The sequence below is a fragment of the Apodemus sylvaticus genome, chromosome 2, assembly GCF_947179515.1.
Source record: "Apodemus sylvaticus chromosome 2, mApoSyl1.1, whole genome shotgun sequence".
Classification (NCBI taxonomy): domain Eukaryota; kingdom Metazoa; phylum Chordata; class Mammalia; order Rodentia; family Muridae; genus Apodemus; species Apodemus sylvaticus.
In genome coordinates this window covers 145,867,782-145,893,333 of record NC_067473.1, presented here as the reverse complement: position 1 = coordinate 145,893,333, position 25,552 = coordinate 145,867,782, and the positions used below count along the sequence as shown (strand labels likewise).

The 25,552-nt window shown below is 48.8% G+C and overlaps 1 protein-coding gene across 1 annotated transcript in view; it reads right to left on the bottom strand.

The window, feature by feature from the left end:
* Slc6a11 (solute carrier family 6 member 11) overlaps nucleotides 1–25,552 on the bottom strand; it is a 119,238-nt gene that overhangs the window by 68,278 nt on the left and 25,408 nt on the right. The window contains exon 5 of the mRNA XM_052172636.1: nucleotides 18,736–18,868. Within this exon, the coding sequence (XP_052028596.1) occupies nucleotides 18,736–18,868 (133 nt within the window). The remainder of the gene's footprint in view (nucleotides 1–18,735; nucleotides 18,869–25,552) is intronic.

The following is a 25,552-nucleotide window of genomic DNA, read 5'->3' as shown; positions in this document are numbered from 1 at the left end:
TAGGAAGGGCTCAGCTATAAAATTGAACCTATAGGCTTCCCTGGCATAGTTCAAGAACAGAGCTGATGGGGCCTGCACAGAAGGCCCACTGCCATGTATAAGGTGTGTATAAGCTGCCTGAGCTTACATCTTCCCAGTGTGTGAAGAGAGGTCAATTCCCACACAGATGGTGAAGGTAGGTCAGAGGTCACCATCACTCAGTCACAAGAAAGCCTGGGATGGCCTCTCATCCTAGCAAATGAGCAGTCTTTGTGGGTAGGGTCCAGTGTAGCAGGGGTTGTAGACTTCCAACAGAGGCCACATCAGTCTCATCTGATCTTCGAGGGAGTCAGATACAGTGATTCTGGGAAATACTTAGGAGACTACCTCACTAATGAATGTGGTACTGAGTGGGGACATGGCAGGATTACAAAGCTAATGTTAAGAGGGGCTAATTCACTGGCTGAGAGAAAAGGGCCAAGAGAAGATACCCACAGCAGAGTTACATGCAGAGCCATCAATCCCAGACTCCTAAATGAAGTATGAGGAACAGCACCAAAATTATGATTCACAACAGTAGCAAAATTACAGTTATGTAGTAGCAACAAAAAATAATTTTATGGTTGGGGGTCATCACAAGGTGAGGAACTGTATTAAAGGTTCACAGCATTACGAAGGTTGAAGACCACTTATAAACAAACTATGACCATGTCCAGAAGGAAACATACTTTTGCAGTCAGGAAAGTACAGGATTCCTGGTCAGATCCCCTTGGCTCCAAAGCCTGCACCCTGACCACCAACCACATGGACCAGCAGGGAGGTCTTTTCCTCTGCGATCCAACTAGGAGAATTTCACACCAGTGTTTCTTGCTCTCCCCTGCCATGGGCCTTTGCTTCTGTCTACCCTATCTTCCTGCCTCTTTAATCATGGCTGCCTTCACCCAGGCTATAAGAACCACCCTTACATGGCACACAACACGCAGCCGCACAGTAACACCATACAGATACAAATCCAGTCTCTAGCCTTTCTTTGTGCATCCAATAGACCTCTGCTAGCCACTGTCTTTCTGGGGTTTGATTCTCTTCTCTCTTCTCTCTTCTCTCTTCTCTCTCTCTCTCTCTCTCTCTCTCTCTCTCTCTCTCTCTCTCTCTCTCTCTCTCTCTCTCTCTCTCTCTCTCTTTCGACAGGGTTTCTCTGCGTAGCCATGGCTGTCCTGGAACTTACTCTGTAGACCAGGCTGGCCTCGAACTCAGAAATCCACCTGTCTCTGCCTCCCAAGTGCTGGGATTAAAGGCGTGCGCCACCACCGCTTGGCTTTGATTCTCTTTTCTTTACACTGAGGACAGGAACACAGCTCATTAGCTGTGTCCTTTGAGCCTCAGGTTCTTGCCATGACGTTGCCCACCTCTGTGCTAACTCTGAGCGAAGCAAGCTGCACGGTATCAGTCCCATCGGCCTTTGACAAATAGCACCCTTCTTCCTTTCAGTCAGCTCTGCTTCACCTTACGTCAGAATGCAGTTAGCTGACATGGGAGTCAGCTTCCCACCTCCATGGTATGATACCCAAGAGAGGTGGGAAGGGTTATTTTGACTCATGGGTTCAGAAGATTTGACCTGTGGGTGACTTGTCTGGTTATTTTAGGTCTGCAGATAAATCATGGTGGGAATATAAGGTAAAGGAGATTCATTTATATCATCATCATGGTCAGAGAGGAGAAAGAGAAAAGGGGGAGGCTAGAAAGGAGGAGGAAAGAGAAGGATGAGAAAGGGAGGAAGAAGAGAGGGAAGATAAAGTCAGATGTAGAGAGGAGGAAGAGTCTAGATCCCATCATTTTCAGAAACACACCCCCAGTGGTCTAACTTCCATCTACTAGGTCCCGCCTACTAAAGTCTGGACCACATCCCTACATTGTCACAGCTGAAAACTTGGCCATTAACACACAGACCTTAGGGGGCCATTTAAGATTTAAACTGAAGCAGCTGCTGACAGTTGGCTGTGCCTTTTCTCAAAGCTGCTCAAGGCTAAGGGCTCTAAGCTTCCTCACAGGCTCTGAAGCTTTCAAGTCCTTTGCAACTGTACATGAGGCTAATACGAGATCTTGACAGGTGAACATGACACACATCTACATCGGGCCTTTGGTGTGGGGCTGAGGTTGCTGTTTATCTACTTGAGATCTTTCTACTGAATCCCATCGACAGACAGTCAGGTTTGCTGCACACACTGTGGCCAGGCCCTGTGTTTGGGTTTTGAGAGCAGGCTGAAGCTGATGAATGAACAGGTCCCCGTCCTTGAGATATTCTGTAAGAGACACAGCATAGTAGGAGAGTGGCTCAGGGCTCCTGGGGATGGGCTCTGAGGGGCACAGCAAGTCCCTGTAGCTCAAATCTTCATCGAGAACCTGCTGTGAGAACAAATCCCTGTAAGGCAGACTGTCAACCTGGGAAAAAGTCACCCCCAGGGACAGAAGCAGGCCCTACATGCTGGGTGACATGGTCCTGAAGCAGCAGGCATTTTTGCACGCTCATTAGCATGGCTGAATCCAGTTGAAGTCTTTGTCCACAGGGTATCGAATGATGACCAGATCCGGGAGGCAGGGTTTAAGCCTATTTCATGGTGAATTAAGATTAGCTAGGGAGTCAATGCTATTGATTTTTACATCTCCACCATAAAGGCCACAGAAATGAAAACAATCTCAAAACAAGCCCAAGTGACATAAATATTCCATGCTGTGCCCAGCCAAGCTTACTCTGGTATTAAGAACTATTGCTTACTGCCTGAAAAACATGCCCAGTACCTTGGCTAATAATGATTTAAGCCCTACCCATCTTTTTAGACTAGAAGGCTTCTGTCACCATAGCAACCAAGGGTATCAAGAAAGCACACATACCCTGGAGTGGATTCACGTGACTGTGTGTGTGTGTGTGTGTGTGTGTGTGTGCCTGTTTGTGAGAGTGTGCATGATAGTGTGTGTATGTACATGACAGAAAGAAAGAGTGTTCTTATGCTAGATAAGAAATATCACTCCATGTGTTTTGGCTCTCTGAGCACACTTGTAAAAATGGAGATGTGGAGAACAGCAAAGGCTCAAGCAGAGACCAGAGCTATGGCCAGGCTCTTGAAAACGGACCTCATCTCAGACACACCAGACCCATGGCAGGGAAGAATTGGGATCCCCTCCCTCTCTTGCCTCAGTGTCTCTTCTATTGTCCCTGTTACTCAGCTAGCATCCTGGGACCCTTGCTCCTGGGACCCGAACTCTATATAAAGCAGGCTGGCTTTGAACTCAGAGATCCACCTGCTTAAGCCTCTGGGATGCTGAGATTAAAAGTATGCACCACTATACTCAGAGAGAGAGAGAGAGAAAGAGAGAGAGAGAGAGAGAGAGAGAGAGAGAGAGAGAGAGAGAGAGAGAGTTTGAAGTGAATGAGGTCTTTATCACATTAGGTAAGCCCTCTTCTGAGCCACAACCTCTTGCCTCCTATGGTTTCAGAGGCTGAGAACTGGCTGGTACCTCCTAGTCCCACTCACCAACTGTGGGGTCCCCAGAGTTCAAGACCCACATTTCTAATTCTTTATCATTACATCTGCCTGGATTTTCCACAACTCCATGTGGATACTTACAAATCCATATATTCAAACTGCAGTCCTCACATTCTCCCCCAAACCTACACGTCTTCCATCTTCCTCTTGGACTGTGGTGCCTCCCAAGCTCTGGCCCCTTGGTCTGCAGCTTCCTTTAATCCTGCTTCAGCTTGAATTAAACTCTGGAAATGGAGGAAGCATGGCTGCTACTTCTGGAAGCACCAACATGCATCGCTTTTTCGTTTTGACCCTTTCTCTGCTAGCCAGCCCCAGTGCGCTCTTCCACCTTGGTCTCCCGGACCTCAATCTCCTTCCTGTCCAAATCTCTTAAATGTTGGGCCTTCCCAAGTCTTTCTGCCCCTCCACCTTCCCCTGCAATCCCTTCCAGAGCAAACCTTTGCTCACATAATCCCATCTATTCTACAACACATATTTCTGAACTGCTCCATCTGTCCATTTTCTGTTACTATCATCCAATACCAGGGACAGCTAACTTTGTAAAGAGAAGAGGCTTATTTAGGGAGTAGTTCAGGAAACACAAGCGCAGTAGCATCCAATTCATCTCAGCCCTGGGTGACACCTGATATCATGGCAGGGTGTGTTTGGAAGTGAGTCTACTACCAAACTGCTAGAATTCAAGGCAACAAGGCCACCAGCACCTCTATAACTACAGATGAGCAACAGACTTTATTGGCTAAAATAGCTAAATTTTTAGAATGTAACTTTTATGTATATCAGTGTTATGTACATCTGTGCATATAAGCATGTCTGGTACCTATGGTGGCCAGAAGAGGGCATTAGATATTCTTGAGCTGGAGTTACAGAGATGGTTGTGAGCCACTGCGTGGGTCCTGGGGGTCCTGGGAATCCAACCTGGAGTCCTCTGGAAGAACAGCACATGCTCATAATCACTGAGCCGTCTGTCCAGGTCCTGGTTGAAATACCTTAAAATAACTGAGACCACTTGTTTGCTATTTCGAATGACTCTAGCCAGTGAGATGGTTCAATGGATAAAGGCATTGGCTGCCAAGCCAGAGGGTCTGAGTACAATCCTCAGAAGCCACTGACAGAGAATGGATTTCCTCAAATTGTTCTCTGACATCCACATATAAGTCATGGCACATCACACATTAAACTTATGATAGGATACTTGAAATGTCTTTAAAAGACGGAACTATTCTTTTCTGTAGAAAGGTATCAAAAAATGGTTGGTGGAATTTGATACTGAAAAACCAACTTTAGGAACATGATCTTGAGTCTATTTTTTTTTTAAAAATTCCACATTTTCTTGAGGCAACCCAGTACTTTACAGATCCAAGAAAAGAAGATAGTACATGCAGAGGAGGCTACTCCATTGTTACTGTGCTATGTTACTATGGCTGAATGGCACACATGGCCTGCTAGTGCTCTGACCAGCCATCTGAGCCCGCAGATGTTGGGGATCCCATGGAAGAGCCTTCGTGACAGCAAGTGTCCACACTGCTGTGCCACAGACCAGCAGCACATGGCACAGCGCCAACAAAGGTGCACCACGCATCTGGCTTATGTTCCATCTTGATGGGAGACACAATTATTATTATTATTATTATTATTATTATGTGCACAAAACAATGGCATGACTTAGTTAAGGTGAAATATGTCAGTTAGCTATTTCTTCTTTTTAAGAGTAGGACACAAAATAAAAATCAGATGGTATCTCTGGACCCTGTGTATGGAAAAGTGCACACACCCAAATATAACTCTGAGTTTTATGGAATTCCTATGGGTTCATGGGAGCCCTGATGCCTCTTCATGCCCAGGATAAAGAATCTTAACCTTATATGAGGTGATTCCACACCACTTGCCTCTCTCTCTCTCTCTCTCTGAGCCTAGACACCTCAGTGGCATCCCAGACATCTCCCCATGCATTCTCACTGGCCACTGCAATCTTGCGAGAACTCGGAAGTGAGAATTATCTCCTCTAGTCTCTGTTCCTAGTGCATTTCTCCTCTTCACCAGTGGCACCACATCTGGCTCTGGTCATCTAGCTTGCAGCCTGGTTTCATCATTAATTTCTCTGCCTCCCAGACCCACCACAAACGGGAGAGTCCACTCTCTAGGGGCACTTCCTGACCCCATGCTCTTCTCTCCACCTCAGTACACCTTGTGTCCCTGCCTGTACCCCCTCCATGGTCACCTCTACCTACTCACATGCCACGGCTCTGGGAGAACCACAGGGAGGAAGCCAGGCCATGACACCACTTGGCTTCCACTCATATCCAAGCTGGGTTCTCTGGGCCACATGGGTCCCAGGATAGCTGTGAATGTGGCCTGCCAAATTTGTAGATGATGCCATTGCATTAGTCAAAAGGTCTTTCATTGACCAGCTGCATTCCCGACTTCTCCTAGGCTCCTCCACCCACACCCACGTACTGTTTCAAGGTCTACAGAGGTGTCTAACACATGCTGATGGACTCCACTTTAAGATGGTCAGCTGCATTAAACAGTGAAGCAATGTCATATGCTTCCTTTCCACTGTGAGACCTGAAGTGGCTCTTCCTGCTGGCGTCTCATCACACAGGGTCGTGCACATCCATAAATGCTAGGAAGTTCTTAGGGATCTTAAGTAGTATAGCTGGTGGTTACTGTAACGTCTGCCTTGCCTCCTAAGGGTTAAGCAGGAGACACATGGGAAATTTCCTTATATCACAGAGACTAAAAGCATGGCATTAAAATCCAAGGCCTAGGATTTCTAGGAACACTACAGTGCCACCAAACCATGGCAAAAAGCCCTGCTTCCCAAGGTTTCCAAATGTCCTGGCAACCATGTGGGAGCAAGAAGTTCTAACCACTTAGCTAAAAGTCTGTTTTACAAGAAACTAAAATGTTTTATTTGGGGCTTGCATAGCCAAGGTGTTTTTTGTTTGTTTGTTTGTTTATTTTGTTTTCTTTCTCATATTAATTAAAACTGAGGTTTCCACAAATATAATCATCACTCAAGGTGAGGTGAGGTAGGTTATCTAAACATCATTCTCCTTTCCGATAAATCATGTTGCTATGCCAACACCAACATAACCCTCTTCTCCAAGGCACCACTCCTGGGTAGCCATGTTTATGATCATTGCAATAGTGGGGACTCTAAACTAATATCTGTGCTTACTTGAAGCTCGTATTTCAAGATGGAAACCCCAGAGCAAGGGTCCTGAGCAGCCAGGGCTGCCATCTTGTCTCTCGCCCATGCGTGTTCCATGCAGTTGGAACCACTGGCCCTGGGACTCAGTGTATTGGCTTAACCACTGGAGAACTGTCACACCTTTACCAATCTTTGGCTATCTTTGCTATCTTTGGCTTTTTCTGCATGCAGCACAGTGAGGTTTTCTGCAATTGATCTGAGCTATCTGACTACGTATGACTGGCATCTCTGGCTGGTCAAGGTGTGCTATAAACCCCTGCTCCGAGCAGGAGGCCCTGCAGCTGTGAGTGGCTTAAGAAGCCCGAAGCATCTGGATCAGCAGGCCTGGCCTATAGCAGGCTCTTCCTAGTGTTCCAATCAACTTTGGCTGGGCCAAACACAAACGATTTAATGGGGTAAAGACTTTGCTGGCTTTCACAGAGTGAAAAATGGTCTGCCCCAGTGTTCTCACTGGGGGTTCTTGTTCCTAACATACCTGAGGCTGTTAAACAGGAAGGAAGACAGCTGCTGTCACAGCACAGGGCACAGTGTGAAGCCAGTCAGTGCAGTCTCCACTTTCCAAAAATACACTTCCGCTTAAGAGTCATCATCAATGGCTCCCCACGACTCCAGTCTCACCACCTGGCTGTCTTCCTCCATGAAACTTCTCTCAAGAGGCTTTTCCAGCCTTCCCAATGCCATGGTAATGTCCTGACCCAAACAGCAATGACTGGTCTGTGGAGAACTGTTTTGTACAGCAGGGTCGCTGTGAATATCTGCAGGCGAGGGCCTCAAGGTTACTCACCTACTTGGAGTCAGAGAGTGAGCTCAGCGAGGCAGAGAGAACTCAGTTCCAGTCACTGTGGCTAGCCACTGTGCCTGCTACATACAAGCCTTGAGGATTGTTACATGTAGCACCTTCTGGAGACCTCATAACAAGGTGGGTTTTCTTATGTCGCAAGAGGCACAGAAAGCCCAGCGGTCACCTTGGAGGACAGTATTACATTCAAAATCACATTTGCCAGGGGCAAGAGACAGGACATTTGGTCTCTGCTTTCCTCTGTGGGCTGATGACTAAGGGGACCGGATGGTGCACTGGCTTGCAATGCCCTGTGGCCGACAGGTTGCACCCTGGCTCATCTGTTGGCTGTGTGACTCTGTATGCCACTTACCTCTCTGGACCTTAGTGCCACAGGAACACCCACTGTAAAGGCCGATTCATACAAAGACAGTAGAGCACCAAGCTTCCACGTTAGAAACACAGGGTGGGGGTGGGGGTTTAGAAAACAGGAAGAGCCTGAACTTGGAGCCCGTCTGCCTGCTGCCAGATGACTTCCATAGCATTTCCCCACGCTTCCTCCTCCATCAGGGATCGCCCTCCATTGAAAGCTGGTTCTCAAGGGTCTCACTTACTCGGAGTCACAAACGTGACTCCCATCTTCATCTTCTTCCCCCAAGAAAGCTTTCCTGAGCCACTGTAGGTACAGGAAGTGTGGGGGTGGACAAATGTCTGACTGCCCAGGAATCGCTGTTTCTCATCAGCTCAGTCCAACAGGTCTTTGCACACACCGTTGTCACACATCCAATGGACCACTCAACCAGTCAGGTCATTGTTTGGTGCATCTATGTGACTTCCTCTGGGGACAAAGTGATGGCTGCTCTCAGCAGCCCTGACCTGCATGGAGTCAACTTTGCTCACTGTCTACAAGGAGGAAGGAAAAAGGAGAAAGGCTGTCTTATAGTTACCCTGGATCTGTGAACACGACCATACCCTAAGTCACTATCAAAAGTACAGTATAGGAAACAAGTAGCCCCGCACATACTCATCACTAGCTCACTGACAGTAAGTGCTCAATTAACTTTATACAGCTAGGGCAACTACTGTGTCCTGCCAGCGTCAGCACCAGCACCAGCACAGAAGGATCACCTGTGCTGTGACATCACAGTGCCTCTGATGACACTGATAGGAACTTTCCAGTTCACTGTTGATCTCTACCACCACTGCTATGTGGTCTCTTGCTGACTAAAACATTATTGGGTGGCACACAATTGTTCTCTAAGTGGGCACGGGCTAATTGTAGTGCAATAATGATGCTGAAACACAGATATGTAGTAAGGGCCCAGAGAGAATGGAGCAGGTCCCATCCACCACAGAGTGAACTGGCCAATGGTTGGCAGATGACAGGGGCAGGGGGGCACCTACACCCACCATGACACTTGTGACATGGACACCCAACTGTTAGCTCCCTAGAAAACATCATGGCTCACCCTCAGTGCCTCCCGGACATTTCTTTACTCTGGGTCTACTGCATCCACAGAGATGGTTCAGAATTCACCCTATCCCGACTCATGCACACATGATGACACCCAGCATCCTCCTTCCCTGTGCTACACACACACACACACATCTGAAGTTCTGCACTTGTTAAGCTCCCCTTGACAGAAGAGGAAACTGAGTCTGGACTGATAATACTGTTGAAAGTGGAAAGACAGGACTTCTGACATCTGCTTCCTGCATGGATACTGTCATGCTAACTTAGACAATACTAACATCTTGTGGGTATAGAGCAAAAGCTTCCCATGTTTCTGTCTTGGTTTCCCAATAGAATAGCATAGTGTTTGTCTCCACTGGGGAAAAAGAGCCTTTCCAGTTGTTCTGTGTCCATCTTGCAGGACGATGGTGCTGTGTGACCCCCCAAGATACCCAACATTCCATACAGGGTTTGGATTCCACACAGTACCAGGTATCAGGGAAGGACTGGAAAGGGTTAACGGCGCCTTCTTTCCCCCATCCCCCAACCCTGGACTCCAGACCCCACTTGAGCTCCTGCAGGCTTTCTCTAGAGCTGGCTGGGCCTGCAGAACACCCCATGCCCCCCCCCAGCAATCACTCGGACTTTGGGGGGCCTTTGTGCTTTAATAAAGACAGTATTACTGAGTGGCGAAGTTCCCTCCCTTCCAAGTGCCCTCGCTGCTGCCAGAGCCCTGCTAAAGGTGAAGCACAGCCATTCAGCCCCAGAGAAAGGGCTGAATTGGATGCTGGACTCTTTTGACTTAATGTCACGCTCTACCCCTTCTCCCAAACTGCGGCAGTGAGAGTAGCACCCGAAACTGCGGTGTGGCTTCTGTCCTTGTACCCCCATGGGGGCCCCTGGCTGGGACCTTTCTATGGCAGCTGCTGGGGTCCTCTGCATGCCTCTCATGATCGCTCCAGTTTCCTCTCTGAAAGCAGACATCGTCTGTCCGCCACTGGGGCAGTCAGTTCCACCACCAAGGCTGCTTGAGGACTGGGAGGCAGGGCTGCCCAGGTCTCTTCCTGAGCTGGTCCTCTGCTCCCTTGCATGTCTCTCTAACTTCCCTGCCCCCTTCTCTCTTCCTTCATGCCTCGATAAACCCATTAGGCACTTTACAGGGCACTCCTGGTGCATAGATCACCATGTGGGACTCCCTGTCTTCTGCGGGCAGCTCTGCCTCAGAGGTGGGAGGGAGGGCAGAGTCTCCCGCGCCCCTGGGCTGTCTCCATTTGCAATTCTGTCTCCAAAGTGTGCACTTGTGGACCTGCTCCTTCCAGACCCCCGTGGGCTCTGACAGCCTGTGAAGCCGACTTCTGATTTGCACAGCGGCAGCACCTTCCTCATGGGCTGGTGTGCGGACAGAATGGGTTAAGAGTGCGCGGAGGCGCTGCTCAGTCATCAGCCTCACTGCTTCTAACCTCCAGACCAGACACAGTCTGTTTGGGAGTCCTTGTGTCCCCTCCAGCTCCTCTCCTGGTGGCTGAATGGGGTGAAGAGAAAGAAAACAAACTCAATTCAAGGCTGTTTGCAGCTGTTTCTGGGTGAGGGTGTCTGTGTGTGTGTGTGTGTGTGTGTGGCTTTTTTTTTTCCCTAACTTTTTTCCCCCTGCCTTGGTGTCCTGGGCCTTTGAAAAGAATAACAACAGAGCCCGGAGCAGTGAAAAGGCAGGGTTCTTCTTCAAATCCCAGCTAATCCTGCAGCTTCCTCTGAAGGGGCGGCGGCAGGGGGGAGGTGGGAAAGGACCACAATTGTTTTTTTTAGGTCCTCCCCTCCCAACCACTGCTCTTGGAGACCAGGAAATGAGGGGCAAAAATCCATAAATCATCCACAGTGAAGGACAGAAGAAACAGGGAAAGACAGGACGCCAGCCGGAGAGGAGGCATCGGGACAGCCTGCGGGTTGACTCAATCTGCTGGACCGCACAGCTGCCTGCCGAAAACTCAATGTCCAAACTAGAAGCTGGCCTACTCACCCCTGCTCAGAAGGTGGAAGGCAGCAGGGGCTCAGTGTCTATGTGGGCAAGAATGCCACCTGAAAGGGGTTCTGGGTGTAGGCTCTGTCCGACTCGAAGCTCCGCCATTGCCTTCCCGGTCATCTGTGAGCAGCGATGCCCTTAGCCTGTCCTCCAACAACCCCTTAACCACTGGCAGGGAGTCAGCCATGTTCCTCTGCTCCAAAGGTCTCCTTGTCCTTAGAGCTAAGTCCCGCCCCTCTGCACAGTGCAGAAGGTGTGATTCAGTTCTCTGCTGTCTTGTCTGCCAGTCGTCAGCTCTCACCCTGGTTTGCAATGCTCCTAAGCTCACCAGGGCCTCCCCACCTGGACAATTACGACATGTGGCTTGACCCTTGAGCGACTGTCTGTCCCATGCTCTCTCTGGGGAGCCCCTTCAGCATCCTTCGACCAAACCCTAGCATTTCTCTTGTCTATCTGTCCATCTGTCTGTCTGTCCATCTGTCTGTCCGTCCATCCGTCTGTCCGTCCATCCATCCATCCATCCATCCATCTCCCTCTGTAGGAAAGGTTCCACATTCTGTGCCATTTGCCATTGAAAACAGTCCTCACAGTGTGCAGTGCACAGTGGGTACATGGCCAATACTCACTGGGTAGGTGAAGGTGTGGACAGAAGGATCGATTGGGCTCCCTAGAAAATGAGTGCTGGGCTCAGATAGGAGCTCCGTGGTAGAGTAGTTTTCCTACCATGCTTAAGGCTCTGGGCTGCGACCCCAGCACTGCCAAAATAACAAGCTAACCTTCAAACACACAAAAGAGCATCTGGATATGGGAAATACTATATGAGGAGCCAGAACACACAGTGTGTGTTTGTGAGTGCCTATGTGGGCACACTGTATGTATATATGTGTGGGTGTTTATGTGTGTGTATATGTATGATTGTATCTATTTGTGTACCTGTGTCTGTGTATATGTATACATATTTGTGTATATGTAGGTGCATGCCTGTGCATGGGTATGTGTATCTATGTGTACATGTATGGGTATGTGTTTGGGCATTTATGGACATGTATAGGTGTCTGTATATGCACATGTGTGTATAACTGTGTGTGCATGTGTATGTTTATGTGTATATAGACATATATAGTTAGTTTATGTGTGTGTACATGTGTATATGTGCCTATGTGTGTATGTACATGCATGTGTTTGTGAACAACTGCATATATATGTTTGTATATATGTATGTTTATGTGAGTTTGAGTACAGATGCATATATATGAGTTATATGTTTTTTCGTGTGTGTGTGTGTGCATGTGTGAAGGATTCTTCACAATCACTGTTGCTTCTCAGTGGTTGAAACAACCCACTCATTAGATGGCATCAGTTTTGAGTCATTTCTTATTAAAAGGGAAATATTTTTGCACAGCCAGTTTAGAAGACTAGACTAGCCTATGGAGCCCAGAGTATTTTGTAAAGGATTAGCTCATGAGTCCAGGGTGAGTATCAAACCTTACCTAAAATGTTTGCAACCAGACTACTTGTGATTTCAGATTATATACATATTTGGGATGTTTATACATATGGTTCCCACTGAGAGAGCTTGGATATGGGACCAAGACTAAACACTAAATTGAACTATGCTCTTAATCACCTTAAATGCACATCCTAAAGGTAATTTTATATATTTCAGTAAATTTTTACATAAAACAGAATTGGACAATATAGAATTTCTTCAACTGTCATATTAGTCCCCAGAAAGCTTTGGATTTTTGGAGTATTTTGAATTTTGGGTTTTTAGATAAGGGGATGCTTGACCTACAAGAAAAGTCTTGTGGGCTTCTCAGACTCTTGCAGTTCCTCAGTCCCTCCATTTATGGCAGCACTGGAGTGAACAGGTGCAGCTTAAAGATACAGGCAGTGGGTGAGATCTGCTGAAGCCATGGTTGACCAACTGCAGGTGTAGATGAAGGTCAAGCAAAGTCAACTCAGGAGAATGCAGACAAAAAGCTACGCGCAAAAGATCAGCAAGGACAACTCCAGCCCACAGGCAGTGTTCTAATCCGATGAAAGATGGACCTTACGGATTCACTTGCAATTTGTGTTTCATGGAACACACAACACTCATGTTTGTCTATGCAGAAAAGTGCTTTTTATCTGTACAAAGGTTATCAGCAGTCTTGGCCGATAACTGGATGAGAGATTAGAGGAGTTCACCAATATGATTTAGTGATCTTGTGCCCTTAGAACCAAGAAAAGAAGCCAAGGGCAGAGGCAGGTATGATGAATTTTGTAGATGTATAAAACATGGATATAAGAACATCACAAAGTCGCCTCAATGATCAGGGTCCCTATTAGTCCTTTGCTGTGACACCTTACCTCCTGGGAGGTAACAAGTCCTATTCGCCTTGTTCACTCAAGACTTATAGTATTCTTAACAAACATTTGATATTCTTTTTAATCTACAGGAAACTGCTGGAGCTTCCATGGTGTCTAGCTCAGTGGTTCTCAACCCGTAGGTCAAGATCTCTTTGGGGGTCAAATATCAGCTATTCTGGATATAGGATATTTACATGAAGACTCATAATAGTAGTAAAACCACAGTTGTGAAGTAGCAACAAAAGTCATTTTGTGGTTGGAGGGGGGCTCACCACAACATGAGGAACTGTATTCAAGGGTCACAGCATTAGGAAAGTTGAGAACCACTGGTCTAGAAAGAAGAAATAGCATCCAAACCTCAGCTATTTTTCCATGGTATGAATGAGCAACCCTTGTGTTCTCAGAACTATAACCAAGGTCTTGCCATTGAATCCACACACTGCTCCTCACTGAGGGCACAGACCAGGCACAGACATGAATTTAAATGCTATAAGTACACCTGGCCAATGGACCACCTTGGTCCAACTGTGTGGTCTTCTGTGACTTGTAAGAGTTTTACCTTAAAAAACAAAGATGCCCCCAGGGTCGAATGCACTGAATTCTATCATTCTAGAGACCCTCGAAGTCCTTGGGCTCCATGCTCATCTGTTTCATCACTGATCTGCAAATGAACATCTGGAAGCTCAACTGCAGCTGCCTGTCTGAGCGTGCTCACTCCCTCAGGCTGCATGGCTTACCTGTCCTTGAAGGCTGCACATTGCATGATTACTGAGGGCCACACTGCCCACTGTCTTCACTGGTACAGGGTCTAATCTGTGCACTCCACCAGGTTTATGAAGCAATGTGTATGTGTGGCAGAGCACTCTCCTGCATCTCTTTCCCCTGGAGAAGCATTTTCTGAGGTTGAGGTTTCTCATAGGACTCCAGAAGATACTGAGTGCTGGCCTCTGTAGTGTCAGATCCCTTCTGAGGGAGATGCCAATGGTAGAAAAGCCTTGTGGCTCATTATGACCATTTTGGGCATGTCCCTGTTGGACAGTGCTATAGGGACGTCATCTGTGGTGCATCACAGCTTCTTCTGGGATCTGTAATGGTGGTCATCCATTCCCAAATCCATTGGCCAGGTCAACAGTGCCTGCTTCCCTGACCATGGAAAGAATTAAGTAAATTGTGCTGGAATCAGGAGCAGTTTTCACCTTGGAGATAGAGGACACCAGGAGCTTTTCTTATATTAATGAACATATCATCCAGAACATGTTAGACACTGAGATCCAACTCTGGGAAGCATGCTGGATCTTCAGGAAGGAGATGAAGAGGAGACACTAGCCCATCCAGACCTGGACAGTCAAGGGAAGGTGGGTGCCTCCTTTCTCAAGGAATGCCATGCAAATAGATCTGGCTAGGGTCTGCATTCTGGGACCAGAGGCAAACACTGCCTACACAAGACATCTAAGATAACCCAACATGCTTTTTTCAGATGTTTTTGAACAGAATCCAAAAGACTTCTGGACTCCAGACTCATCTCTAAGATGCAGTAGGGAAACAAAGCCAGTAGCTAACCCAGGCCACACACCATGGCTCCAAAACAAGTGTACCTTCATAAGTTGTCAGTGTAGCCTTGGAACCCATGAAAAGCCCATGAGCTGGCCTGATATGTTTGCTCTGTAACACTGGACACGTCTGCCTTTTGTCTCCATGCCTCAATTTCTTCATACATGAAGTCAGGTGGTATGGGTTTAATGGCTTAAGGGGTTTTCGTTTTGACAAAATAGCTCTCATGCTTCAAGTCACTGTGGCATTAGGGGCACAGAGAGCATGTTATGGAAGCCAGCCTGCAAGAGTGTGGCCATCAGCTCACCACATCCAGCATCGCTCCTGCCTTGAAAAGCACTTGTTCAGACATATGTAGCACCCCCTGAGTACCTAAGCACTCTCCTTAATGTCTTCCTAATTAGGTCATAAGAAATCCACTGCTGTCCTCAGGATGCTGCAGGTGGCATGACCATGCCCTTATATAGAACATGGGCTGTGCAGTCACCAGCGCTTGGATTTCAGCCCCATCTGCTGCTGCCTGTTGAGGGGTGCTTTGGCTAGATGCTCAATCTGCTGCCTCTGCAAACAGGGCTACTAAGCCTCCATCTTGCACGGTTGCCCCAAGGCCTGAATGGAACATCCACCAGCAGTGCTTCTTCAAGAACTCTGGTTATGACTGTACTGTGGTTATCATCTACCAACAATGTGACAAAGGGGACAAAGAAGGGTGAGGTGTGCCCTTCATGATGCTACAATAGTCTACATGTTAGTCAAGTGCATGCCAATGGATGTGGTGACATGCATCTGTAAGCCCAACACTCAGGAGGTGGAGGCAGGAGGGAAAAGGGTAAAACAAGAATCAAAGAGAGGCAGAGTGCAAAGTTCTGAGGTAAGGCAGAGGCAGTCACAAGACTCCGATGCCTGGGCGGGCTGATTGCTGAGACCCGTCCAGTTCTCCATCTATGAAACTCCCCACAGTGGGGAAACAAGATGTCCAAGGCCGATGTGAAGGGCCCAGAGAGAAGCATGGCTGAAGATATGCTTGCTTCTCCTCCTCCTTGGCAATTTAATCTAAAATCCCCCAGACTGTGCCTTCCCTTCCTAGAGCCCAGTTCCCCAACAGGAGTTCTCCAGCACCTGGGCTGCCCACCACCCCAGACAACAGCACACAGCCCATGCAAGGGTTGAGTGCACATGCATCTTGCTGCTGCTGCATTCTGGGCTCTTATGGGCAGCTCTCCTATATAAACCCCAGATCTGCCCATGCCACATCTCACAGGCCCACTGATGTAGGCACAGCATCCAAGAGGCAGCACTTGGGGCTGTACTATCTTAACTTCACACTTCCCCTCTGGGTTCCCGAGGCATTTCCACTGACTGAAGGGTGCAGGGTGCATTTTCCCCATGTTTTTAGAAACATACTGAGGGCTGCTAAGTTGGCTCAGCAGGGGAAAGTCACTTGCTGTCAAGACTGGTAAGGTGAGTTTGATCCCTCAGAACTTCATGTCGAAAGAGAGAAGAACTGATTCCAGCAAGCTATCCTCTGATGCCGTGCTCCTCCAACACGTATATCAGATATACAAAAATGTAATAAAAACACAAGACCCACTGAATTATACTATACTAGTCTACAGCAGGACTCAGAAAACATTTTTAATATTTTTTTCTTTTTTTCCTCTCCTTTCCATTCTTCCTTTGCTTTCTCTAAGTAGGGTCTTGTTACACAACCCAGGCAGATTGTGATCTCAGTCCTCCAGCCTAGCCTCCCAAGCCCTGAGGTTATAGGTGTGAACCACCATTCCCACTTCAGGCTCAGAAACCACACCTCAGATAATAGTTCATCCTTATAAAGGATTGTCAAAAACCTCTACTCATTCAGTACTGCTGTGAGCTCCCCCACACTGTTCAGCCCTGACATGCAAACTCACACCCGTGGTTCTCACCACGCAGTCAGCTTCTGTGTCTCATTCTACAGAAGGGCCTCAGAGAAGTTAATCTGGATGTTCTAGAACATTCCCGCTGAACAACAGATGGGGATTGAGACCTGATTCCAGATACTTTTGCTGTTGTTAAGATTAATTTAAAAGTTGTGTATGTGTGTGTGTGTGTGTGTCTGTCTGTGTATGTGTATCTGTGTATGTGTGTGTATCTGTATGTGTGTGTGTGTGTTTGTGTGTGTGTGAGAGAGTGTATCTCTGTGTGTAGACACACATACGTAAGCACAGATGCCTGTGGAGGCCAGAGGTATCAGATCCCCTAGAGTTAGAGTTACAGGAGACTGTGAGCCACTCAACATGGGTACTGAGAACTGAACTCCAGTTCCCTAGAAGAACACCAAGCACTCTCAGGTGCTTAGCCAGCTCTTCAAGTGCTGGCCCTGGCTCTTAACAATCCAGCTATCCTCTTCTTCAGCTAGAGGAGGCTGCAAGGAGAGCCTCAGGGGACAGCAAGGCAACAGCTTGAAGTATAGCAATAATGTAAGCATTCCTTATTTGCAAAAACAGAGGGAATCTATTGCTTTATGGCATCATAACCCACAGAAGGCCAGGGCCAGCAGATGCCACGGCTGGAGGGACACGAATGTCCTTGTTCTGCTTGCCGGGGTTCCCAAGCGCCTCTGTGTCAGCCTCTCTGGAGGCACAGCGTGCTTTACCATGCACCGTTCCTCTGTGTTGCCGTGTTTTCCCAGCTCCCCTCCTTTGGACCACCTTGCCTCTCATGCCCTAGCAGATTCTTCATCCCACCCAGCCTTGAGGGGTCTCTGGGGAGCAGCTTTCCCAAGGCCCAGAGTCACTCATCCCTCTGTCCTTGGAAGCCTCATTTCCAGCCCTCGCCTCAGGCGAGAACTTAGAACACAGGTGACAGGCGATGACCTGTGCCACCCACATTCGTGAAGAGCGATGGAGTCGGGAAGGCCCAAGTGTAAGAATTTGATTTCCTGTTTCTCAAGAAGACAAAATGAGTCGCAGACAGAAGACTAACGGCCTTGATGCTCTGCCTCAGAAGTAAGAACAGCAGGGACACTGGAGAGCTGTAGCCAGCCAGAACACCCGACTTCTAAACATCGCTAATGAATTAACTTTTCCTTTAATTCCTTTTTTTCTCCCTAAGCCACACACAAGCAAGCTGGACACGCCCCCAGATGTCACATGTCAATCCCTCTATCAATCTGGCAGTGGTACAGGTCATACTGTACTCCAGCCAAAGTTCCCTTGTACTGTCCAACTCCCTTGTGATTGGGAGAGGCTGTGGCTGAGGTTCTTCTGATCAGTAGCCCCTGAGTGGAGGAGGCACATACAGCTAACTCCCAGGCAGCTCAGCATTGGCCACTGTCTCCCTTTCCTCCTCCACTGTGACCCTGAAGTCACCCAGCACAGCTGGCACAGCAGCGCTGTAAGACAGGAGGCATTGCTCCTCACTCCACGCTGCAGGGACGCGAGGCATGGACACATCTAGGGTGGTTATTAGTGGGAAGGCCAGCATGGTCTGCCATGGTATGGACCTGGAGTCACCCTCAGTAGCAGAAGAGGTGTCATAGTCATAGCTGCTTAGCATATTTCAGTTTTCAATACATCTTATCCTACCTTACCTTCGTGACTCTCCAATCACCCAGAAAGGTGGTATAAGGGTTTATTGCACAGAGGAGGAAACCAAAGCTCAAAGCAGAACAGAACAGCCCTGAAGGGCATGGTGGCTTTGTGGAGACGCTCCCAGGTGCACTCCTCGTCCATTGCTCTCCCCATCTCTCAACCTAGAGCTTGTGCTTCCAACATGAGCTTCTTGGTGACCGATATATAGGTTACTCGCTACCTTCCGCAGAACCCATCTTCTGCGCATGGGCTAGCATCTCAGTAGTTAACATCTCACCTTTCCAGTCGACTTAGTACCCTTCCAGATGCAGAAGTAGCAGATGGTCCAGGCAGCCAGGAGACACAGTGCCAGCTCCCATCGGAGGTTCCCAATGTGCTCGATGCCATCGGATATAGCCAAGACCCGGCGTCTGTGGAGAGAGGGTGGAGAGTCACCGGACTGGAGACGGCCATTGTGCTTCTACCTGTGGAGGGGCCAGGGCAGGAGTGGACCAAGGATGGGCTGCCCTCCCATGTCCCCACACCCCAGCCTCTGTTGTTCACCAACTGTGAGACCCTGGGCTGAGCAGGAAACCTCTGAGAAGGACAAGACCTGCCTGTATTTTTGTGGAACCAAACTCTGGAGGAAAACAAACAAAAAAATCATGTGGCACAATAGGCTTGGGAATCACCCCACCAAGTCCGATGTATCTGGGAAACTGTACCGCTATGTAAATAGTCTGTGTCTTTAGAAGACTGCATATTGCAGTCCTGCTGAACTCAGGGGTAGCTACAGGACTATGGAACATATGTCAAATCACAGAGAAGCTTCTAGAGTCAGCTGTCGTGGCTCTCCAGTTTCATTTTTCCTCCATTTGCTGTGATCATAGAAAAGTCTCATGGTGAGGTTTCTAGAAGCCCCAGGTCTAAGGCACTGCCCAAGACACAGTGCAAGCTATACTAGAAGACTGTGGGTTGCTTCAGATTTCTGGAGCACTTGTCACTGCCACATAACTCAATCCCTCTTTGCTACTTCAGGGAGCCCCTGGAAGCTTCCTGGGAGAAGGGATGAAAGGTCTGCACCCTGAAGGGAAGAGTAGAGATTGTTCTAGGCTGAGGGAAACCTCTAGAGACAGAGTGTTGTCCATTTTAGGGACAGAGTCACAGGGCATAGAGGGCAGACGGAATGGTGGGAGGAGAAGGCAGAAGAGGGAGCCATGCCAAGGAGGAGGCATGGTAATGGAAAGAGGTGCCCATGCTGAGAGAACCCAGGGTATAGCAATGAGGATACCAGGTATGCTGGAAAGGCCTCCGCCATGGCCTTCTCCAAGAGCGCATCAATTCTTCAGGGCTGACACATGCCTGGCTCCCAGAGCCCACCCTGGGCTTGTGTTTCTTTAAAGTCAAACTTGCCACGCTCCATATTGTGTCCAACCGTGGCACTAGCACAAACCCCCTCCACACTTGCTCCACGAACCCCATTCTGGCTGCCAAGCCACCCCCACCAGACGGTGCCAGTCGCCTTCAGTGCTCTGAGAATGTCCCCGGAGAAAGGAACTCCCATCCCACAAGAATGAAAGCCACCCTCAGTGTCTGTCTCCCTGGGAATCAGCTCGGGTCTGATTCTGCATTAATTACTCAATGACACCAATTAGCGCTGGTCAGCAGGCTCCCTGTAGCCCCAGCCCCTGCTGGAGAAATCAGGCAGGCCCCCAAACAAAATCAGACTGTGGGCAGCCTCTGAGTTACTAGAAACCAGCTCACGGCTGGACGCAAGAGGAGCAACCACGCTCAGTACTCATCTCCTGGGACCTACTATGTGCTAGGTACTCACTACCTTAGTTAGGTTCTGAGACTAGAAGGTCAGTATGTTGAACTAGGCTGTGCAAGTTAACTGAAGGGAAAGGAGTCGGCTAGCAGGCCCAACAGTGACCATAGTTCTTGATTGGGGTGCTTTAGCAATCCTCGGCTTGAATTCATCTGAGCCCCTCACACCTCACAAAGACATGATGAGTCTGTAAAGACCTTAAAGAAAGTCTAGTGTGAAAACCAAGAAGCATCTTTGCCAAGCAGATTCCTGGGAGCACTGGGTCATGGATTTCTTACCAAATGCAACACTTAGACTCAACAGAAGCAGGAGACTTACAAGAAGAGACTTACAATTGCTGGTCACTTGAAGCATTTTTAACTTTGCCTTTTTCTTGACAGGAACTGGAGGATGAAATCTCCTCTATTTTCCTCTCCTGGGTCAGTTCCATTCACCCTTCAAACTGTGTCTTCCCTATAATTGCTTACAGGATTTTTTTTTTTTTTTTTGAGACAGGGTTTCTCTGTGTAGCCCTGGCTGTCCTGGAACTCACTCTGTAGACCGGGCTGGCCTCAAACTCAGAAATCTGCCTGCCTCTGCCTCCCATGTGCTGGGATTAAAGGTGTGCGCCACCTTAATTCAGGCACTCTGTAGCAGTCAGGACAGGTTGAGTTTTGCCATAGTAACAAGCAACCCCAGAGCTCTCAGAGGTGGAAAGCAATGACATTCTTTTCTTGCCCATGTAAAATGGATCTTTCGAAAAGTTACTACAGGGATAAAATATTTCCCAAGAAATGTCACCTAAATTGTATGAGGACTTTCAGGGTGCCCACTGCCTCTCCTGTGCACATATTAAGAGCCCAGTAACAGATATACATTGGTTGTCCTATAATTGCTACTCCAAATGCCCCAAAGGGTAGCCCATTGGTTGGCAAGGAAGAATGATCTAGACTTTGGGTCCCTGGGTCATGGCATGCTCTGTATTCTTCTGCTCTATGTTTGGGACAACAAAACAAAACAAAAAAAAAAACAAAAAAACAAAAACAAAAACAAAAAAAAATATAGGTTATCTAGCGTGTGTGTGTGTGTGTGTGTGTGTGTGTGTGTGTGCGCGCGCGCCCAGATTGGTAGACTTGTCTGTTGAACTGTGGATCTGAAGTCTAAAAATACACAGGGATGGAGAGAGGAAGGAGGGAACAGGCCTGCTAGGAGTGAGCTGGCTCCACTCTCTGGAAGCTGCGAGCCTCAGAGGCCTGAACAGCCAGCTCTGGCGCCCCCTCACTGAACCATCTCATTTCCCAATTGGGAAGCAGCACACAAAAAGCCAAAGCGGATGAACTGCTCTTTTGTTCTGTCAGACTCTATTTGAAAACATCTTCAAACTATTTTCTTTACATTGAATCAATGCTGATTGTCACTCAGAAGGTTCTGGAGAAAAGCTGGGCTCGGCGGATGGGGTTCTCAGTTTACTGGGGTATAGGGCTGTTTTGAAACCCACGAGGGTGGCTTTTGAGAGCATGGGGGCTGGGCCACTCCACAGCAGAGACTCAGGGAAGGCACAGCTCTTCCTGGGAAAAAGCTTTCTTAATGACCCTCCCCCATAAAGCACTGGAGCACAAGAGGCAGCTGAATGAGGAAGAGCTCGCTGCCAACACGATGGCCGGCAAGGACCCAGGACCGGACCTGTGGACACTGTGCCCAGAGCGGACACACTCAGCACTCAGGACCAGCCAGGCTTCTTGGGACGATGAGCGTATGCAAGTCACGCTAGCTGTGCACTCTGCACTGGTATTGGAGCAGATCCAGAGAGCACCTTTTAGCATATTTCTGTAGTCTTCCCCCTGGAGGCTGAAATCAGCCTGGAGGGATAGGGCCAGGTGTCTCCAGCCCTTGACACATACCAAACAGCTGGGCTAAAGGTCAGCGCTGTCCCTCCACCCCACCCCTAACATCTGTTCCACCTTGTCTGGGGAACACCACCTCTGGGTCTCAGCTTCCTCACTTAAAAAAGAAAGGAATTAATGGCACCTCCTTCCACAGGCTGCCCAAACACAAAAGCATCTAACCTATCCTAGAAGCCTTGAGACAGGGACACATATTATTTCTTCAAGGATAGGGAAACTGAGGTTCAGCTGAGTTAAGGAACTTGGTAAAGCCATATCAGCAAGTGATGGACCTTAGGTGGAACTCTGGAAGCCTCCCCGCTAGCCATTGGGTCCCCCAGAACCCCCAAATCACTACCGGGTTCCCTCCAGCTTTACTACAGACTAGAGCTACCTCACATACCTCTGCACAGTGAGTAAAAGGAGTACCAAGTGCCTATCACTACTTCCTGGATTGCTATATTCAAGTGCTTACTGAGCACCAGTAGGATGGTGGCTGCTATGGCAAGTTAGAGCTTCCGTAAGGGCCCAGGACCCAGTGGAAAATGGAGACAAGGAAACTGCCTGTCATGGAGGGACAAGAGCAGCAAAGCATCAGTGGGACGTCATCAGTCATCACTAGTATCAACACCAGTATCAGAAGGTGGAGGTCATTGGGGGTACCAAAAGGTAGGGAAAAAAGGGGAGGGAGTGGGGGAGGGCTTGAGTGACAGGAAGTGAACCCAGAGCACAAGCTGGAGGCTAGCAATGGTGCAGTGGGACACTTGTGCCCATTGGTGAAGCAGACCATGCCGGCGAGGAGGAGTGCGAGCCTTGCAGAGTGTGGGGCTGCATCCCACAAGGGTGGTGAAGAGTCTGAAGAGAGGTGAACCCTCGCCAAGACAGATGGGTACCTCTGGAGACCCCACTTCAGCTGTGGGGATTCTTCAGGAAGAATGGATTGTAAAGTTGGGGCATTGTGGGATACCTGGTGCAGAAGATTTCCCTTTAGTTAGGTCAGTAAATGGAGAAGGTTAGGATCAAGGTCAGGGGTGTCCGTGGGGAGGGATGGATGAGTTTGAAAGTGGCAGAGGCAGGAGGTGACTGCCTTTAAGAACAGGGCCATGGGCCCCTCAGAGGTGGCTGGGGCCAGAGAAACAGCAGGGAGGCTAGTGAGACACAGGGAAACCAGGGGGTGTGCGCCATACTTTAAGACAAGATGGCGTCCTAGTATACTTTCTATTTCTGTGATAAAATGTGATGACCAAAAGCAATTTGGGGAGGATAAGGTTTATTTCATCTTAAGCTTATAGTCGGCCATGGAGGGAAGTCAGGACAGAAACCTAGAGGCAGGAGCTGAGGCAGAGGCCATGGAGGAGTGTTGCTTCCTGGCTTGCTCCTCAAGGCTTTCTCATACCACTCAGGACCACCTGCCCAGGGGCCGCACCACTCATGGTGAGCCGGGCCCTCCCACATTAATCATCCATCAAGAAGATGTCCCACAGAACTTGCTCAGAGGCCAATTGATGGGGTCATTTTCTCAAATGAGGTTCCCTTTTCTAGATTGTGTCACATTGACATAAAGCTAAACAGCTCAGGTGGCTCCAGGTGGGATACTCCGCGACTTAAAAGCCTGGAGCCCACTGGGTCTACACCTAAGCCCTGGCTCAGGGGCTTTCAGGGGGCTGGAAAAGGGCAGTCATCTGCCACCTAGTCCAGAATCTCCAGGCCAGGGCACAGACAGGGAAAACCCCTTAAGGAGACAAAGACGGGGCAGAGAGGCAGGGCAACATGGGAGAAGGGCACCCCACCCCAAGACAACAAAAGGGAACATGTGGGAGAGTGATTGGTCTGCCCACCATCAAGGCAGAGGGCCTCCCTATGCAGGGGAGACCGGTGGGGAGCTGATGGGAGGGGAGAACTCAGTCAGGAGGCTTTGTCAGGGAGTGAGGTTCTTGGGTCAGAGGAGTGAACAGGTTAAAGGGACACAGTGGACAAGAGATGTGGAGGGAAAGGCCAAGAGGGAGGGCAGAGTTCCCGATGTAAGGGGACAAGGACGTGAGGGAGGAATGGAAAGGACCTCTCCACAGAGAAAGAAGTGCCGGTAGAAAGCAAGCCCAGAGCACACAACGTGCCTCCCTATTAGGAGACTGAGAGGGAACAAGCAGAAGTCAACGATGGTAAAGGGGGCTGTGATAGGCGCTGAGTGAAGGGGCACCCAGCTCACTCTATTTCATCTTCATAGCAAATGACTGCCAGGAACTTAGTCCCAGCATCCTCTGTGTCCATGGGGCATTAATTCTTGACCCTGCTGATGCCAGGCCCTTTTAGATAGCATGGGAAAATATTTGCCTGGAACCTGATGTAGCCTGCAGTGTGGACTAAACCATCTTGGAAGTGCTTATAACCCCTAACCCCAGTGCTTGTCACATAGCCGATCTCTTTGTAGACTAATGACCAGGAGGAAATTCAGGCCAGATGCAATAGGTTTTTCCTGAGTATCTTCAGTTCATGCTTGGTTGAAACCTGAGCTTCAGAACCCAGACATGGACTACTAACTGTTCACTCATGAATGGTGAAACTGAGGCCCAGGCTGGTGTAGCAACTGTCCAAGGTGGGACTGTGGATTGGAGCCAAATTCTTTGGTTGACACCAGCTGCCTGGTGGAGACCTACCAAGTAGAAATATTGGGCTTTGAACCCCTGTCTCTGAGGGCCCAAGGGAAGTAAGTATCTGGAATCTTTCTTCAATGAGTCCTCCCAGCCTCTTCTCCTTTCCTTCTAGAAAGTTCACCTACCCTGTGTGCTGGCCCTGCTCTGGGCAGAAGCAACAGCCTCTCAGAATGAGGTGGCTCTGATCAGAGGCTGCAGAGTTGGAGCCACCACTGTTGCCCAAACCCCTGGCGCTCTTCCTGTCCCTTTCCTCCATCAGAACCTAAAAGAGGCCTTGCAAAGACTGACTCCCACCCTCCCCTGGGATGCCTCATCTTCATGTCCGGCACGGAGCCTGCAAACAGATCACCTTTCTTTAACCTGCCATGTGGGTTGGCAGGGACATGGAGACAGTCCTAAAAGCTGGCACAGAGGGGCTAGGCTATAAATAGCTGTGCTGGTCTCCCAAAGCAACCAGCTCCAACAACAACAAAAAAGGCCCATCACCAAAACAAGTGTGCTTTCCTGGCCCCTACAGGGGAGCCAGGGCCACCTCCCGGAATCTTCTGCCCAGATTCTACTTACGATTTTCTGAGAATGAACTCAGCTCTTCGATTCTTCCCATACCTGGGGGGCTCCTAGAGTGTCCCCAGATAAGAACCCCCCCAACCAAGCTGGAATAGAGAGTGAGGACTCCCTTTCATGTGAATGCCTTGTCTTGGGGGTGGCTGGATCAGAAGTGCATCTTGTAGGTGAGAGTTTGAAACCCCAGAATCCAAGGAAGGTACTCAATCA